General features: G+C 38.7%; 1 protein-coding gene across 6 annotated transcripts in view; it reads right to left on the bottom strand.

Annotated features, from left to right (window-relative positions):
• kcnh6b (potassium voltage-gated channel, subfamily H (eag-related), member 6b) overlaps positions 1-17125 on the bottom strand; it is a 33066-nt gene that overhangs the window by 1868 nt on the left and 14073 nt on the right. For 3 of the 6 annotated variants that reach the window (XM_021472507.3, XM_073918251.1, XM_073918252.1), the window contains 7 exons: positions 16531-16783; positions 14048-14241; positions 13871-13958; positions 10031-10303; positions 6970-7144; positions 4891-5095; positions 343-2449 (listed from right to left, as the gene is read on the bottom strand). In XM_021472507.3, coding sequence (XP_021328182.1) covers positions 2189-2449; positions 4891-5095; positions 6970-7144; positions 10031-10303; positions 13871-13958; positions 14048-14241; positions 16531-16783 — 1449 coding nt within the window. In that variant the 3' untranslated portion in view covers positions 343-2188. Of the gene's footprint in view, positions 1-342; positions 2450-4890; positions 5096-6969; positions 7145-10030; positions 10304-13870; positions 13959-14047; positions 14242-16530; positions 16784-17125 lie in introns of those variants that run through there. The other 3 variants (XR_012387846.1, XR_012387847.1, XM_073918250.1) reach the window with 2 other exon arrangements.

The raw sequence follows: 17125 nt of genomic DNA, 5'->3' as shown, positions 1-17125 counted from the left end.
CAAGAACGTCACTGGTTCAAGTCCTTACCAAGGCAGCTGACGTTTATGTGCGGAGTTTTCCCCGGTTTCCTCCCACCATCCAAAAACATGCAACTTAAGACAATTGACTAAAGCAAGTCAGCACCATAGACATGCTCCTAGTTAGTATTTATCTCTTAAGAGCAATTACTGTCTGTTTATTAGCTACTACAGCAGGGGAGTTCTCGAGATCTACCTGAGCTCAAACTCCCCTCTCGCCTTGGAAACGGGATGGAGCCCCAGGCTCGAGGATCTTATGAGCTCAGGGCTCTCTTCCAGACAGCATGCCAAACAAGCTTTATAATCAATCATCAGCTAAGTGTGAACTCTTGAAAAAGATTTATTAAATCACATTCTGTACAGACACAAAGTCATGGCTACAAAAAAGATTAAACCTGAACTTCACAAAATATACACTGTTCAGATTTATTATCTCTAGTTGGCTTTATCATATCATAAACGGTATTTTCCTGAGTCTCACTACATGCAGAACATGTCACTGATGTCCATAAACAACATAATGATGGACACTCATGTTCATCTGGAGGTTTAAGATGCTACAAATGAGGCGTTTCTAGTACTTCGTCCATTATTTTTTATATTCAAGTCCTTAAACACCTTGATCCTTCCTACTCATGTACGGTAGTCAACATGTACGGATCATCACCTTTCATTAAAAGAACACTCCACCTTTCTTTAAAAATAGGCTCATTTTACACTTTCTGAATCCTTTCAGCTGATCTTCGGGTCTTGCAGGGGCACTGTTAGCTTAGCTTAGCATAAATCATTAACTCGCATTAGACCATTAGCATCTCACTCAAAAAATAAAAAATAATTGTAATTTTGACAAATTTTCTATTTAAAGGTCTACTTTCTGTAATTAAATCCGAATGATGGAAAATATGGCGAGGTAGTGGCGCAGTAGGTAGTGCTGTTGCCTCACAGCAAGAAGGTCGCTGGTTCGAACCTCGGCTCAGTTGGCGTTTCTGTGTGGAGTTTGCATGTTCTCCCTGCCTTCGCGTGGGTTTCCTACGGGTGCTCCGGTTTCCCCCACAGTCCAAAGACATGCAATAGAGGTGAATTGGGTAGGCTAAATTGTCTGTAGTGTATGAGTGTGTGTGTGAATGTGTGTGTGGATGTTTCCCAGAGATGGGTTGCGGCTGGAAGGGCATCCACTGCGTAAAAACTTGCTGGATAAGTTGGCGGTTCATTCCGCTGTGGCGACCCCGGATTAATAAAGGGACTAAGCCGACAAGAAAATGAATGAATGAATGATGGAAAATAAAGGTTGGTTTTTTTTAATGTTTAGTTGCGAAGTCTCTTGATAACTAGGCCAGAATAAGATTAAAGTTCCTAGCCATATCAGCGTAGAAAGTAGCAACCTCTCATTTTTCATTGGTCTTAGTACATGATGTAACTACAGAAGAGTAAATAATAGAAAACTGTTAATTAACAGATTAAAACCTTTTTACATTCTTTGAGAGAGATGCTAATGGTCCAATCCGATTCAATGATTTATGCTAAGCTAAGCTAAAGGTGCTCCCATCAGATTGGCTGCATTGCAAAACTCATTCATTCATTTTCTTTTCGGCTTGGTCCCTTTATTAATCAGGGGTCGCCACAGTGGAATGAACCGCCAACTTATCCAGCACATGTTTTATGCAGAGGATGCACTCCCAGTTGCAACCCAGTAATAGGAAACACCCATACACTCTCATTCACACACATACACTACAGACAATTTAACTAACTCAATTTACCTGTACCACATGTCTTTGGAGGAAATTGGCGCACATGGAGGAAACCCATGTGAACAGTGGGAGAACATGCAAACTCCACACAGAAATGCCAACTGACCTAGCCGAGGCTCGAACCAGTGACCTTCTTTCTGTGAGGCGACATCGCTACCCACTGCGCCACAGAGCTGCCCTAAATGGTAAAACTCAATAGTTTAACTCAAGTAAAGATGTAAAATGAGCCTATTTCCAAATCAAAGTAGACTGTTCCTTTAAAATTGCCCTAAAACTATCGAACAACACCCATTCTAGTCTTAGGACTTTAGGTTTTGTCCTAATTTTTCTCTACCAAAAAACAAAATGTATTCCAAGAATTCCTAAGTCAGACTTTGATGTGTGTTTTGTTTTGATAAACCGGATGGTGTGCTGTGATTTTAGCTGACCGGTAATCCAGGATCAGACATGTGTTTCTGAGGGTCTTCTGAATGTGATGACGTGTCTAGTTTTCCAGGTAATGAAGGAAAGCGGAGGGACACGCAGAGCATCGGAGCATCCATCAGAGCGGGCTGAAGTGCTGGGGTTGAAACACTGGTAGTTTCAGGTACGCAGTCGTCTGATGCAGCTCCCATGTGAACTCCACTGGATAGAGAGCCCTGGGAATTTGCCTTGAACATGGATTCAGGCTGAGCTGAACTCTGAAAACAAGGATCAAAAATCAGAGTGTAAATCAGATCATTTGGTTTACTGTTCGTTTTAGCATCAAAATCACTAAACAGCTCAACTCACATTCACATTTGATTGTCTTTAAAAGGGTAGTTCACCCAAAACTAATAATTCTGCCATCATTTAGTCACTCTTGTTTAAAACCTCTTTGGGTCTCTTCTGTTTAATACAAAAAAAAAAATATTTTGAAGAAAGCTGGAAACCTGTAACCATTGACCTCCATATCGTTATTTGTTTTTTCCTACTATGGAGATCAATTCAAACATAAAGGTTTGGACTTAAGGGTGAGTATATGTTCACTTTTGGGTAAACTATCCCTTTAAGTGTACTGTGGATGTTCTTTAGGTAAAGGTAGTAGTATTGAGTATATCTCTGTATTTGAAATGGCATAAAAAAAAAAACATTAGGCATTCATCAGGCCAAATATGACCAAATATGATCATTCTGGAATGTAAAAGGCATTTATACTGTATCTTTTCCTACATAAAGACCACATTTATACAATTATAATATGAATATACATTCATTGGCCACTTTATTAGGTACAACTGTCCAACATTCGGAGGGTAGGGTCAGAATTTGGCATCAGCAAGATGAAAGCATGGATCGATTCTGGCTTGTATCAACGGTTCAGGCTGGTGGTGGTGGTGTAATGGTGTGGGGGATATTTTCTTGGCACACTTTGGGCCCGTTAGTACCAATTGAGCATCATATCAACGCCACAGCCTACCTGAGTATTGTTGCTGACTAGTCTATCCCTTTATGACCACAGTGTACCCATCTTCTAATGGCTATGGAATCATCTCAGACTGGTTTCTTGAACGTGACAATGCTCAATCCAATAAAGCACCTTTGGGATCTGGTGGAACGGGAGATTCGCATTATGGATGTGCAGCTGACAAATCTGCTGCAACTGCGTGATGCTATCATGTCAATATGGACCACAATCTCTGAGGAATGTTTCCAGTATCTTGTTGAATCTGTGCCATGAAGGATTAAGACAGTTCTGAAGGCAAAAGGGGGTCCAACCTGGTATTACTAAACGTGTATCTAATAAAGTGGCTGGTGAGTGTATATACGTTTAAAATATTAGTGGAAAAATATATTTTTATTATTAGGAAAAAAATCACATGAAATGTTTTCTACTTATTAAAGTACAAACTTATTAATTAGTTCACATATTTATTTACCCTTTAATATATTTTTGTATTTCATTTGTTTAATGTTTATTTCGGCAGTTTTCATTTGTGATTTTGTATTATTTGATTGATCTAATCTCATTTATATTTATTTAATCACTTGCAATGTATTCAAATCTAATTCAATTATGTTTTCGCATCAATTATCTCAGAAATATTTAGGACTCTTTTTTGCTTTTTAAGTAGTATTTTCCTTCTATTGTCTTAAATCATGATCATTGTTTCTACTGTGTACTGTTCAGTGTTCTGACACAAAAAAAATTATGAATGTTTTGAATGTTTACTCCCTTTAAAAGGACGGTTTGCTCCCATGATTTACTCATTCTCCACTTGATCCAAACATCAAAAAACATAAGCCACAGCCATATCACCCTGCAGCCCAACACCGGTTACTTACTGAAGCTAAGCAGGGCTGAGCCTGGATGGGAGACTACATGGGCCAGCAGGGGGCACTCAACCTGCGGCCTGTGTGAATCCTAATGCCCCAGTATAGTGAAGAGGACGCTATACTATCAGTAAGCGCTATCTTTCAGCCGAGGTCCTGACTCTCTATGGTAAAGAATAGGGGTGTAGCCAAATTCCCCCATCTGCCCTTACCCATCATGGCCTCCTAATCATTCCCATTCATTGAATTGGCTCTTCACTCCACCTGTATAGCTGGTGTGTGGTGAGCACACTGGCACCGCTGTCCTGTGGCTGCCGTTGCATCATCTAAGTGGATGCTGCACACTGGAGAGACCCCTGCCCTGCATGACTGTGAAGCACTGGTTTGGCCATACACGATAAATGCGATATATGAATACACACATTACATTACAAACATGATTGAGTTTCTTGTCAAAAGAAGATATTTGGCAAAAAAGAAGAATGTTGGCAAAAACAGCCATTAACTTCCATATTTTGTTCAAAGTACCTACTTTAGTTGTCAATGGCTCCATTTTCCCCAACATTCTTCAAAATATCTTCATTTGTGTTCAACAGAAGAAAGAAATTCATATGTTTACAATCAACTGAGTGAGTAAATGGTGAGGAAATCTTCGTTATTGGCTGAATTATCCTTTTAAGAACACACAAATGGTCTTTTGTATCATAATATTATATCATCTATGACTAGTTTTTAAGAAATACACTTTTAAGATCTTTTGAAGTACATTTCAAGTGCATAACCAATACAATTAAGAACACAAGACCTCATTTACTGTCATCATTGTCACCTGAATGGCAGTGTTTGTGTCCAGCTGAATGTTTGGGATTGGGTAGAGGCTGTGAAGCACCGGTGTGTTGTTTCTATACAGGGCCGTGGGGTCAGGAGGGTGTCTGTCAGGTAAAACTGTGCTGTATGCTGGAGGAACAGGAGCCATCTGTCGCTGGAGAAGCTGAAGGATCACATTGATGTCTGTAGTCATTCTCGTCTCCAGCCTGGGGAAAAATGTATTGTTTTAAGCTACAAAAACAGCTATAATTGCCATTTTCAGTAGGGTATAATAAATAATCTGATGGGTGTTTTGAGCTGAAACTTTAGAGACACATTCTGGAGACACCAAAGACTTATCTTACATCTTGTAAAAGTGGTCAAATAGAAGCCTACATTAAGCACATGACTTATTGAATGAACATTCTGGAATTTATTGAGTAAATGGGTTTCCATTGTAGTTTGTGCATTTTTTTCTTATCATATAAAAAGGATATCTTACTTCTTGTGAGCATAAGTTTTTTATACATACTCTTAAAATGTATGCCCATCTTAGTCTTTCTCTTGAGCTTTTTTATGCAATATTCCAAAACTAAATTAAAAACTAACTTAGACTAGTCATAGCATTTATATACTGCTACTCTCTGATGATTTGAAGCTCTTTTTATGCTCACTTGCTTTGGATAAAAGTGTCTGCTAAATATATTATATATTTAAAAGACAATGGGCAAATGTTTCTTCTTAATGTCAACAACACAAACCAGCTGCAGTGTTTGAGGGTCAAAGTAGACATTCAGTGGCAGCCAATGAAATCTATAGACAGCATTACAGTGCATATTAAAAATAAAAAAGCTGAAAAATTACATGTACAGAAGTATTGACAGCCTTTGGCGTGAAGCTCTAAATTGAGCTCAGGTACATTCTGTTTCCACTGATCATTCTTGAGATGTTTCAGCAGCTTAATTGGAGTTCACCTGTGGTATATTTAGTTGATTGGACATGATTTGAAAAGGCATACACCTGTCTATATAAGGTCCCAGGGTTGGCAGTGCATGTCAAAGCACAAACCAAGCACAAAGACAAGGGAATTGTCTCGAGGCACAAGGCTGGAGAAGGTTACAGAAAAAATTCTGTTGCTCTAAAAGTTTCAAAAGTTTTTAAGAGTTTTCTCATTACTAGGATGATAACATCCCTACAGTGAAGCATGGTGGTGGCAGCATCATGCTGTGGGGATGTTTTTCAGCAGCAGGAACTGGAAGACTAGTCAGGATAGAGGGAAAGATGAATGCTGCAATGTACAGATACATCCTGAATGAAATCTTGCTTTAGACCGCTCTTGACCTCAGACTGGGGGGGACCGTTCATCTTCCAGCAGGACAGTGACCTAAAGCACAACGCTAAAATATCAATAGAGTGGCCTCACAACAACTCTGTAAATGCTTTTGAGTGGCCCAGCCAGAGCCCAAACCTAAATCCTATTGAACATCTCTGGAGAGATCTGAAATGGTTGTACACCGTCGCTTCTCATCCAACCTGATAGAGCTTGAGAGGTACTGTAAAGAGGTGTAGGCAAAAATTCCCAAAGACAGGTGTGCCAAGCTTGAGGCGTCATATTCAAAAAGACTTGAGGCTGTAGTTGCTGCCACAGGTGCATCAAAAAAGTATTGAGCAAAGGCTGTCAATACTTCTATACATGGATTTTTCAGGTTTTTTATTTTTAACAAATTTGCAACTATTTCCAAAAAGAAAATTTCTCATTGTCATTATGGGATATTGTGTGTAGAATTTTGAGCAAATAAATGGATTTTGGAATAAAACTGTAACATAAAAAAAATGTGGAAAAAGTGAAGCGCTATGAATTATTTCCGGATGCTCTGAATGCTGATTTGAAAAGGCTCAAGGTAGTTAGATCAGTTATGGAAGTGAATACAGTTTATTTGCAGAATTTATTTATCTGTTAGATCTTTACTTGGATCATTTAATCTTTTTAGACTTTGTACATTGACAAACATCTACACTACACTGTGTGAAAGGTAGTGGGCTTGTAAAAATGAACTTTCACTTTTGTCTTCCCACATTGATAATAAGATATATAACAGACCTGTTGAGTTGACTATGCAGGAGATCCAGTCTGGCCTCCACTTCACCGGGTTGATGATCTGCAAAGATCTGCGGAGGGAAGGAGGTCTGGATAGATGGAGGTCTCAGAGGCTGATCACTGAAATGAGGTGTGTGGGGGTCAGGCCAGTAATGGTACAGTCCAGATGGAGGACGAGCTTGTGTTAGAAGGAGATATGTCATATTAATATTAATAATATTAATAGTAATTTCCAAAACGTTTATTGGAAAAATCCTTATTCTGCATTAGACATGCCATGTGGTGTCTGGTTCGAGGTGAGCCTCTTAAACTAAAGCACAGTGTTAATGTTAGTGGTTTAAAAAGTTTAATAATATGTTAAACAATAGTTAAAATCAATAAAACGTTTGCCTACATAATATTCAAATGAAATGACATAGAATAACAATAATGTATTTGACTCTTACTAATCAAACTAAATTATTATAAAATAATCAATAAAAAATATTTTTAAAGACCTACCTAAAAAAATAGACCCAAAAGTGTCATTAGAAAGTGGAATCAATGTATTTACCTTGTATTTACAAATACAATTGTATGATTAACCCTAAGAAGACAGTTTACAAGAATGCATTTTAATTCAGTTTTAAACTATGAAATTATTTGTAAATTAGTATTAATTCAGAGGGGCGTCACGGTGGCGCAGTGGGTAGAACGATCGCCTTACAGCAAAAGGGTTGGTTCTTATGTGCTGGATAAGTTGGTGGTTCATTGCGCTGTGGCGACCCCTGAATAATAAAGGGACTAAGCCAAAAAGGTAATGAATGAATGAATTATTTAAAAGGTAGTACAGATATTAAAGTAAAAGCGCCCAGTAGGTGATGGCACTGTGAGCAAACCATTAATGGATCAGTTAATAATTAATAATAAAACTGATTGCATCTATAGATGACATACTTATTAGGTAATATGAGAAGATTTAATAAAGAATTTTATTCATGCTGGAACTTTTACACATATACTTACAGGCCACTTTATTAGGACACCTGTCCAACAGCTGGTTAACGCAAATTTCTAATCAGCCAATCAGATCGCAGAAAATCAATGGATTTAGACATGTAGACATGGTCAAGACGATCTGCTGCAGTTCAAACTGAGCATCAGAAAGGGGAAAGAAAGGTGATTTAAGTGACTTTGAATGTGGGATTGTTGTTGGTGCCAGACGGGCTGGTTTGAGTATTTCAGAAACTGCTGATCTACTAGATTTTCACACACAACCATCTGTAGGGTTTACAGAGAATGGCCTGAAAAAATATCCAGTAAGCAGCAGTTCTGTGGGCGCAAAATGCCTTGTTGATGCCAGAGGTTAGAGGAGAATGGCCAGACTGGTTTGTGCTGATAGAAAGGCAACAGTAACTCAAAGGCAGATTCGCATCATGGATGTGCAGCCGACAAATCTGCAGCAACTGCATGATGCTATCATGTCAGCATGGACCAAAATCTCTGAGGAATATTTCCAATATCTTGTTGAATCTGTGCCATGAAGGATTAAGGCAGTTCTAAAGGCAAAAGGTGTACCTAACAAAGTAGACGGGGAGTGTAATTTATAATAAAAAATGTATATTCATATTCATAGCAGCATCAAAGTAAAGATAAATTATTTATTGAGTAAATAAACTGAATTGATAAATGAAAAGGTTGTAAGTATGTACAAAACAATAGTTTAGTCCTATTCTTAGTAACGTAAACATAATCAAACTCAGAAAGCAGTTCACTATTGAAAGAGAAACATTTAGACACGTCCAATAATTTAATAATCTTTAAACACAACGTGCAATGCTAATATTTACAGCTGTAAGTTTTCCCGAGAAGTAAGCCACCCATTCAAAGATAAAACAGAACTACCATTACACTGCGTTCCAGAAAGGCGGAAGTGAAGTGATGTCATTGTGAAAAGGGTCTATTCTGTTTCTGGAGGTCACGATCTAAAACAATTCTTAACTTACATTTTTTCCTATTCATCTGTGATATGTCTTTTTACATCTTTACATTTTAACCAGAATTAGAGTTTCTAAACTTCACTCATTCATTCATTCATTTTCTTGTCGGCTTAGTCCCTTTATTAATCTTGGGTCACCACAGCGGAATGAACCGCCAACCCATCCAGCACATTTTTTATGCAGTGGATGCCCTTCCAGCTGCAACCCATCTCTGGGAAACATCCACACACACATTCACACACACACTCATACACTACGGACAATTTATCCTACCCAATTCACCTGTACCCCCGGAGCACGCGGAGGAAACTCACGCGAACGCACGGAGAACATGCAAACTCCACACAGAAACGCCAACTGAGCCAAGGATCGAACCAGCGACCCAGCGACCTTCTTACTGTGCGGCGACAGCACTACCTACTGCGTCGCCAGTATCTAAACTTTTATTTATTAATTAAAATCTTTAAAATCATTTATTTAATTAAAGAATTATTCAGAATGAACCAGCTCTGAATGTAAAAAAGCCAACTACAAGGATCAACTATGAAAAACAAACATACTAAATATCTAAATCATATTCATTTTCTTAAAAAAAAAAAGAAGAAAAGAGTGTGCCAGTTTTTCATTTATGATGAGATTTCGCTTTTGGTTGCGTTATAAATGTGGCCACAAATCAGATCAGAAGCACTGTGCCTGTAATGATCCATCTGTCCAAATTAAGTGAAATCTGTAGCATGGGCACCTATTTAGAGATATAACGAATCACAACGCATGGCTCGCAATGCACGTGACCCACAGATTAATTATCTTATTTTTTTTACTTGTAGATTAATCCTAAATTAATAACGATCACAGAGAGATCACCTCCCGCATCATTTAAATCTCAAATCGCATGAATGAAAGCATTTTGGCTTCCCTAATGATGACAGAGGAGGTTGTGGTGGCACCTAAATGCCTTCTTAGGTTATTAAATGGTTTTCTGGCACTACTTTTTTAAACCTGCATTATTCGATTAAGAACTTTTCAGAATTGATCCAGAATACATTGATTTTTCTTCCACCCCATACCAAGTACTGTATACTCACCCATATAGCCCATTTCCACACCGATCTCTCTGCTGACCCCGGAGGCGCTGGGTGGAATGAGTCTGCCAGCAGGTGAAGGGTAGTCCAGATGTTCTGTGTCAGAGGTGCACAGCTCACAGTGGCTGAGGTTTTCACTGGACTGCTGTGTGGAGTAGCTGCACAGATCCTCCCAATGCATGTGAGCGGCTGCAGGATGATGATGATGATGATGATGATGATGATGAAGACCCAGAGCAGAACACAGCCGAGACGAGTCATTCTGGTCCATGCCATCTGCAGCACCCCCCAAAAAAAGTTACTGAATACTGTACTACATTTTTATTCATACGCTTTTTTTTTTTTTTTTAAAGGGCACTTATTTTACCCCTTTTACAAGATATGAGATAATATTTTGGTGTCTCCAGAATGTGTCTGTAACGTTTCAGCCCAAAATACCCATCAGATTATTTATTATATAATGTAGAATCTGCCTGTTTTGGCGTTTGAGGACAATTTAGCTGTTTTGTAGCCTGTGGCTTTAAAGAGCCATGAAACCAGCCATTAACCAACAAAATGTACTTGTGAGGCTTTTATAGTGGAGAATGTAGTTGTTTAGACTGCAACTATGCAGTTTATTTGTAAGAATAGTGTCTATTTTGAAATATTTACAATTTCTGAGAGAGTTTGTCTTTGTAGACCAAAGACGGTCAACATTTTTATCCACAAGATGGTGAAAGAACCGCTAATAAGCCTTTACGCCCGCCCTAACCTGCTGCATCTTATCCTGGCTCTCTACAATGTTATAGGGTATATGCCGAGCTAGTGTTTTTCCCGTACTGATAAACTTCCGGTGACCTGTTATTGTGAGTTTTTTTCCATTTTATTCGATTCCTTTCACAGCATCGATGTTGTAATGTAATTAAGATACAATCAGTTAAATAGACTTTGGCATTTATTTAGTTGCCCAAGTGTAAAACATCACAAAAAGCTGTTTACTCGCACGCGCCAGTCAGAATCGGCAGGCTAGCGCAGAAGCTCCATTGAATATACTGGGGTAAAATAAATGCTTATTTTATAAACACATGGTGGGGAAAAATGTAATGTAATGCTCGCATTTCAGGAATGTGTGTTGTGTTGGCAAACAGAAAGAAGCAAAGTCTGCATTTGTTTAGAGTTCCTTATCGCAAACACAACAGCAGTCTGGTAGTGATTGCGTTGCATTTTTCGGGGATAATTATTGTGATTTCCCGATTGTAACAGAGAAATACTTTAGACTGTAAAACTGTAAGAAGATATCTCTGTAGATGGATGGCATTTCATGTCACGTTAAGCCTTAAAATCTTAGGGCTCTATTATGACGGTCCATGCGCAAAGCGCAAAACGCAGGGCGCAAATGCTTTCAGGGCGTGTCAGGACGCGTTTTTGCTAATTTAATGACGGGAAATCTGCCTTGCGCTTCGACGCATGGTCTAAAAGGATTGAGTTTATTTTCTTAATGAGTTATAGGTGTGTTTTGAGAATAAACCAATTACAGTCTCATCTCCCATTCCCTTTAAGAGTCAGCTGCGTCGCGCCAAGAGCACATTCGCTATTTACAGGACGCAAAGTAAGTCTTAGTGGAAAAAATGAGCATTTCACAAGCAAACAGTTAACAGTTAACAGTTTATTAACAAAAAACTGTTAAACAGAGCATCTACTGCGTGAGAATGAGAGATAATGGATCTACTTTCACTTTCTCTCTTGGATAGGGAAACCTTTATGCACAGACATCAATTAGTCTATAAATAATTAATTTTGTTTGTTAAGCACAAATATTCGTTTCAAAACTATTTCTAAATTCAGTTCTAATTTCCAGCAAACGAATAAATGAATAATAATAGCAAAATGTGCTCAAAAACCTGAGTTATATCCTAAAACACATGCTGTGCCCCATATGGTCTAAAACCTGCAGGTGGGCAAATCTAAGCTTGTTTTTAATAAAAAAAACATATAAATATGGATATAATAAATAATACTGCTAATAATAATAACATTATACAAAAGCAAATCGTTATGAATGAACTGAAAAAGCCTCCCGAGATGAGACATAAAAGCAGTGGTTTTACATATTTATGTAGGCTAGAACATAATATGTTTTGTAATATTTTAATCCTTTATATTTATATCCTATATCTATTCTTATTATATCCTATATATATCCTTAATATTTACATTTTTTCATATGTAAAGATATTTGCCTATTGCTCTCTTGTGCGTATTAAGCAGTGCGTAAGCGAGGCGCAACTCTGCGCCGGAGTTTAGACCGGGTTAGTTTTGGTCTAATGAAAAATCTATTATAGTTCCTCAAAATAGCAACGCACCAGCAATGCGCCTCAGAATGCCTTCCTTTTTAGACTAGAACGCCTATGAGGGCAAAAATGAGCGCTAATGCATTTGCAATTTAAACAGCGTAGCGCAACACCTCAAAACGACTCTTGCGCCAAGCTTAAACTACCACAAGACTACTGCGTCACGCCTTGCACCACACTGCGCCAGGTGTATGATAGGGCCCTTAAAGTGAGCAAAATCGGTTCGTCATAACTTTAGACATTACGCTATAGAGAGTTATTCAAACACTGGCTCTAAAGTGACGTTAGTGAACCAGCCATGAAACCACCAGTATCATTTTTGTTAATTCGGTGAGAGGGGAAAACTGCACCCCTACGTCACGTTATGTTATCTTAACCTTAGTAAGTTTGAAAAAAGCGACTTGTGTTTATATGGCTGTGGACACACTATACATACACATAGTTCTGTCAGCTTACAAAAGATGATTTTGCATCATAGGTGCACTTTTTTTTTTACATCTGGCAGAAAATGAGTGCATAAATTGTCACTAAGTGTGAATTATACTTGTGAATTATAAATGTGAATGATATTTTGCAGATATTTGCCAGATTTATAAATGAATGGCAATCGGAAATAACGTTCCCCATTCACACATATGGCATATTGATCGCCGTGTTTTTGAAATAGTATACACTGTTGACTATTGTGCACACTATTTATAAACAATATATATGAAAATATACTGATGACGAGATCCAAAGAGACGTTAATAACATTAACATCTGTCGTAACCATATGACAGTTCGCCCCTCCCTAGTTCATGTGGCCTGGATTGTGTGTCCTGAAACGTGTGTTGGTCTGCAGGTCTGCAGTTGGATATTATTCTGCCCTGATGATTTTTTTTTAAACCCTGCAGAAACCATGCATTAGTTTGACTTTAAGTAAAACTATGTACTTTGAAAATGAACTTCTGGAAACCCTTCAAAATGAAGTCTTAATGAGTATCTAAGGGTGTACTCACACTATGTAGAGTAGCCTTGAACTGTGCCAAAGCACACTTGTAACCCCTCCTGTCTCCCCCGACAGCCAGCACTCACATTGCATTCGAGCCTGAGCACACTTACGTCATCGATGATGCGCTGTTCAGTTTAAGAGCGATAACGCTCAGCACAGTGGAGATTTCTTCAGGAATTAAGAGGTTTGCTGAAGGTGAGGCTGATGCACATTGAGGGTTTTGCGTCTTTAATAAACTACGATAGTTTGTGTTCATCGAAAATTAAGAATGATCAATAAATCTATAAAAAACTATCCTTTAAAGGTCATGTCTCATCTTCAGTTTCGGGCTCAGACGCGCTTTACACTCAAACTACAAGTGCCCAAGTGAACTGCCAAGTGAACTCTGGCACCTCTTTTCCATCCGGGCCAGGGCCGGCCATCTGAACCGCGCCTGAGTCCGATTCAGAGCACTCACAATTCTCTAACAATCCGGGAAATGCAACTGAGCACGTTTTTTTTTGTGAGTCTGATACTCACCGGGCCTGTTGCGTCTGTCCAGTAAGTTTTGACGGTGTCTTGCTTGGTAGCTGCACTCCAAACTTTCACTTGGCATCATCTGTTCAACCTGACCACAAAACAGTTAAAACAGTGATTAGCTGTACAGAGAATTTGCTCCAACTTTTTCTAATGTGTTTCTATTATTACATCTCCTACATCTCGCAGGTTAAAGGTGATTTCCAGGTTCCTCCAGAAGCTCTCGCCAAAAGCAGGGTACATGTCCAGCACCTCCAGAAGGTCATCTCTTCTAATACGATGAAGGTCACAGTAGGTCAGTGCGGTTACATCAGCATTACTGTGACCAGGTTCTGCATAGAGGTTTACAGGCTCGCCAAAGACATCATTCTTACCTGTAGGAGAAACAGGACAAGACATTTTTATTATGGAACTCAGAAAACAATCTTGAAAAGACAAAAAAATGTCAAGCTAAGAGCTGACCAGAAAGAATGGATAGAAAATTTAAAAGCTTGTTTTTTAAGTAGTTTGACACTTGTAAAGTTTTGAATTCAAAACAGATGGATGGATGGATGGATGGATGGATGGATGGATGGATGGATGGATAGATGGATAGATGGATAGATAGATAGATAGATAGATAGATAGATAGATAGATAGATAGATAGATAGATAGATAGATAGATAGATAGATAGATAGATAGATAGATAGATTAGATTAGCACATGCATTAACAGATTAAGTTAAATGACTAATTTTGGCATAATTTAACCATACATTTAGCACATACATAGCATGATACACCATATTGCTAACATGTTTGTAACATATCTTAAAATGTTACTAAAATGATTTAAAACATTGTCAGTATGTTTCCAGCATGATTTAAAACTTTTTTTTAAACTTGCTAAGGTTTAAATGTTGCCAAATAATTTACTAGCATTGTAAGCATTTTTAATGAGTGTATTATTATATAGGGCATTGCTGATGTTTATATTGTGATCTAACATGTTGCGATCATGTTTCTAACACGAATCAGCAAATTTATAATGTTAGCAAGAATTCAATGTTTCTGTTTACAGCATGATTTAGCTCATTGCTAGTATGTGTTCAGCATGAACTAACAAACCTTTGACATGTTTTAGCATGTTTACTTACATGTTGCTAGTTGAACATGGGAATAGATATGTTTTCACATGCTTACAGTCTCATTTTTAGCATGCTTTAACATTGTTTACATAATTTTTAGAATGTTTAACATTGTACCATGAATTAGCACAAGGATATTATGTTTTGGATGAATTAGCACATTGCTAGTATGATAGCCGGCAGCTAGCTCTCACATGGTCACCCACTGAAGCTAAGAAGTACCTAAGGTCAGTGCCTGAATGGGAGACCACATGGAAAAGCTAGTTGTAAGTGGTATTAGTATCAACCTGTGGTCTCTGTGGGTCCTAACGCCCCAGTCTATTGAAGAGGGACTCTATACTGCTAAGTGAGCACCCAGTGGCGTAGCGGACGGGCCCGCAGGGCACGCACCGCGGGGGGGCCCCGCGTGATTAGGGGGCCCCGCGTCGTCGTGATTTTCAATAATTAAAAATCCACCGACGAACGCAATAATCAAACTCTTGGGAACAACTGTGGTCGGAACCAAAGTTCACACGTCTGTGTTCTCTGAACACCTCTCAAGCGGTGGACTACTTTATTCTGATTGCTTGCCACCAATGTTGCCAACTTAGCGACTTTGTCACTAGATTTAGCGACTTTTCAGACCCCCTTAGCGACAAATCTAGCGACTTTTTTGTGTGTTATTGGAGATTTTTTTAGACATTTGTCCATACTGTACTGTCCCTACTCTTCTCAACGAGCTGCGTGTGATGCCGCCGGCCCCTCCCTCGCCTCACAGCACTGACAGGCAGCCCAGTCAGTCCTCGTACAGCAGCCTCTCCCACCTGCAGCCCGAGAGCAGATCAGCCCTCTGCGTACCGACGACAAATGATTTAGCACAGGCAGTGTGAAGGTATATTTCCCTTGTACAGTCAAACCGATCTACTTCTACTTTATTTTAACAATTTAATTGGACCGTTTATTATTTTCTTGTTCACAATCACAGATATTTTAGTGACAGTTTCTGAACTTGTCTGAGTTTATTACAAATGAGAGATTACTGCACATTCACTACATATCTATAATGACATACTGTATTCAAACAGCAATAAATTTAGTTAAATAAACATGCTTATATAAAGTGTAGTGCAATTATAAATACCCCTTTATTAACCATAGGCTGTTAAACAAACAGAAACGGTAGAACGTGATGACGCCAGTGATATGCAAATTGACGTATGACGTATCCCCCCCCCCTCATCAGGGGGCCCCGTTAGCGATCCCTGCAGGGGGGCCTCTGCATTTTGCGCTACGCCACTGTGAGCACCGTCTTTGGGATGAGACTCTTTTGTGGTTGTTAAAAATCACAGGATGAAAAAGATTATCTTAATTCTGAAATATTATAAGAAAATACTGTGAACAATTCCTTGCTTTGTTAAACATTATTTGGAAAATGTTTGAAAAGGAAAAAAAAAAATCACAGGAGGGTGAATAATTCTGACTTTAACTGTATATAGGGAGTATTAAGGGAACATTTTTAAAGCCTAAAGTTGCTAAAGCTGGGATAGCAATCTCACCTAGTATGGCCAGCACAATGTTATGTTGGGACACTTGAATGGAGCCACGGGAGATGAAGTGAAGGGCTCTTAGCATGTCACCCTGATGGTAAAGAGCGTCTCCTGGAGGAGAGTGAGTGCTTCTGAAGCGGACGGCGAGAGCTCTCAGACACGCTTTACTCGCCCCACGAAACACCTTACAGTTCTGCAGCAAACTACGATTCAGATGCAGGCAAATATCAGCTTGCAAACACTCTGGAAACCCTTTCAGGACCTACAATTAGAAAATATGAAGCATGAACAAGTTTATTTCACAATTTTATCTCAGTACCGATCAAAAGTTTGGGGGCAGTAGGATTTTTAATTTTTTTAAATAAGCAGCACACCAAGGCTTTATTTATTTAATTAAAAATACAGAACAAATTGTGAAATTTATTGCTCTATAAAATAACTGTTCAACAGTAGTTTATAATTTCATTCATTTTCTTGTCGGCTTAGTCCCTTTATTAATCCGGGGTCGCCACAGCGGAATGAACCGCCAACTTATCAAGCAAATTTTTACGCAGCGGATGCCCTTCCAGCCGCAACCCATTTCTGGGAAACATCACACACACGT

The sequence above is a fragment of the Danio rerio genome, chromosome 12 (genome assembly GCF_049306965.1).
Source record: "Danio rerio strain Tuebingen ecotype United States chromosome 12, GRCz12tu, whole genome shotgun sequence".
Taxonomy (NCBI): domain Eukaryota; kingdom Metazoa; phylum Chordata; class Actinopteri; order Cypriniformes; family Danionidae; genus Danio; species Danio rerio.
This window is presented reverse-complemented; position numbering and strand designations above follow the sequence as displayed.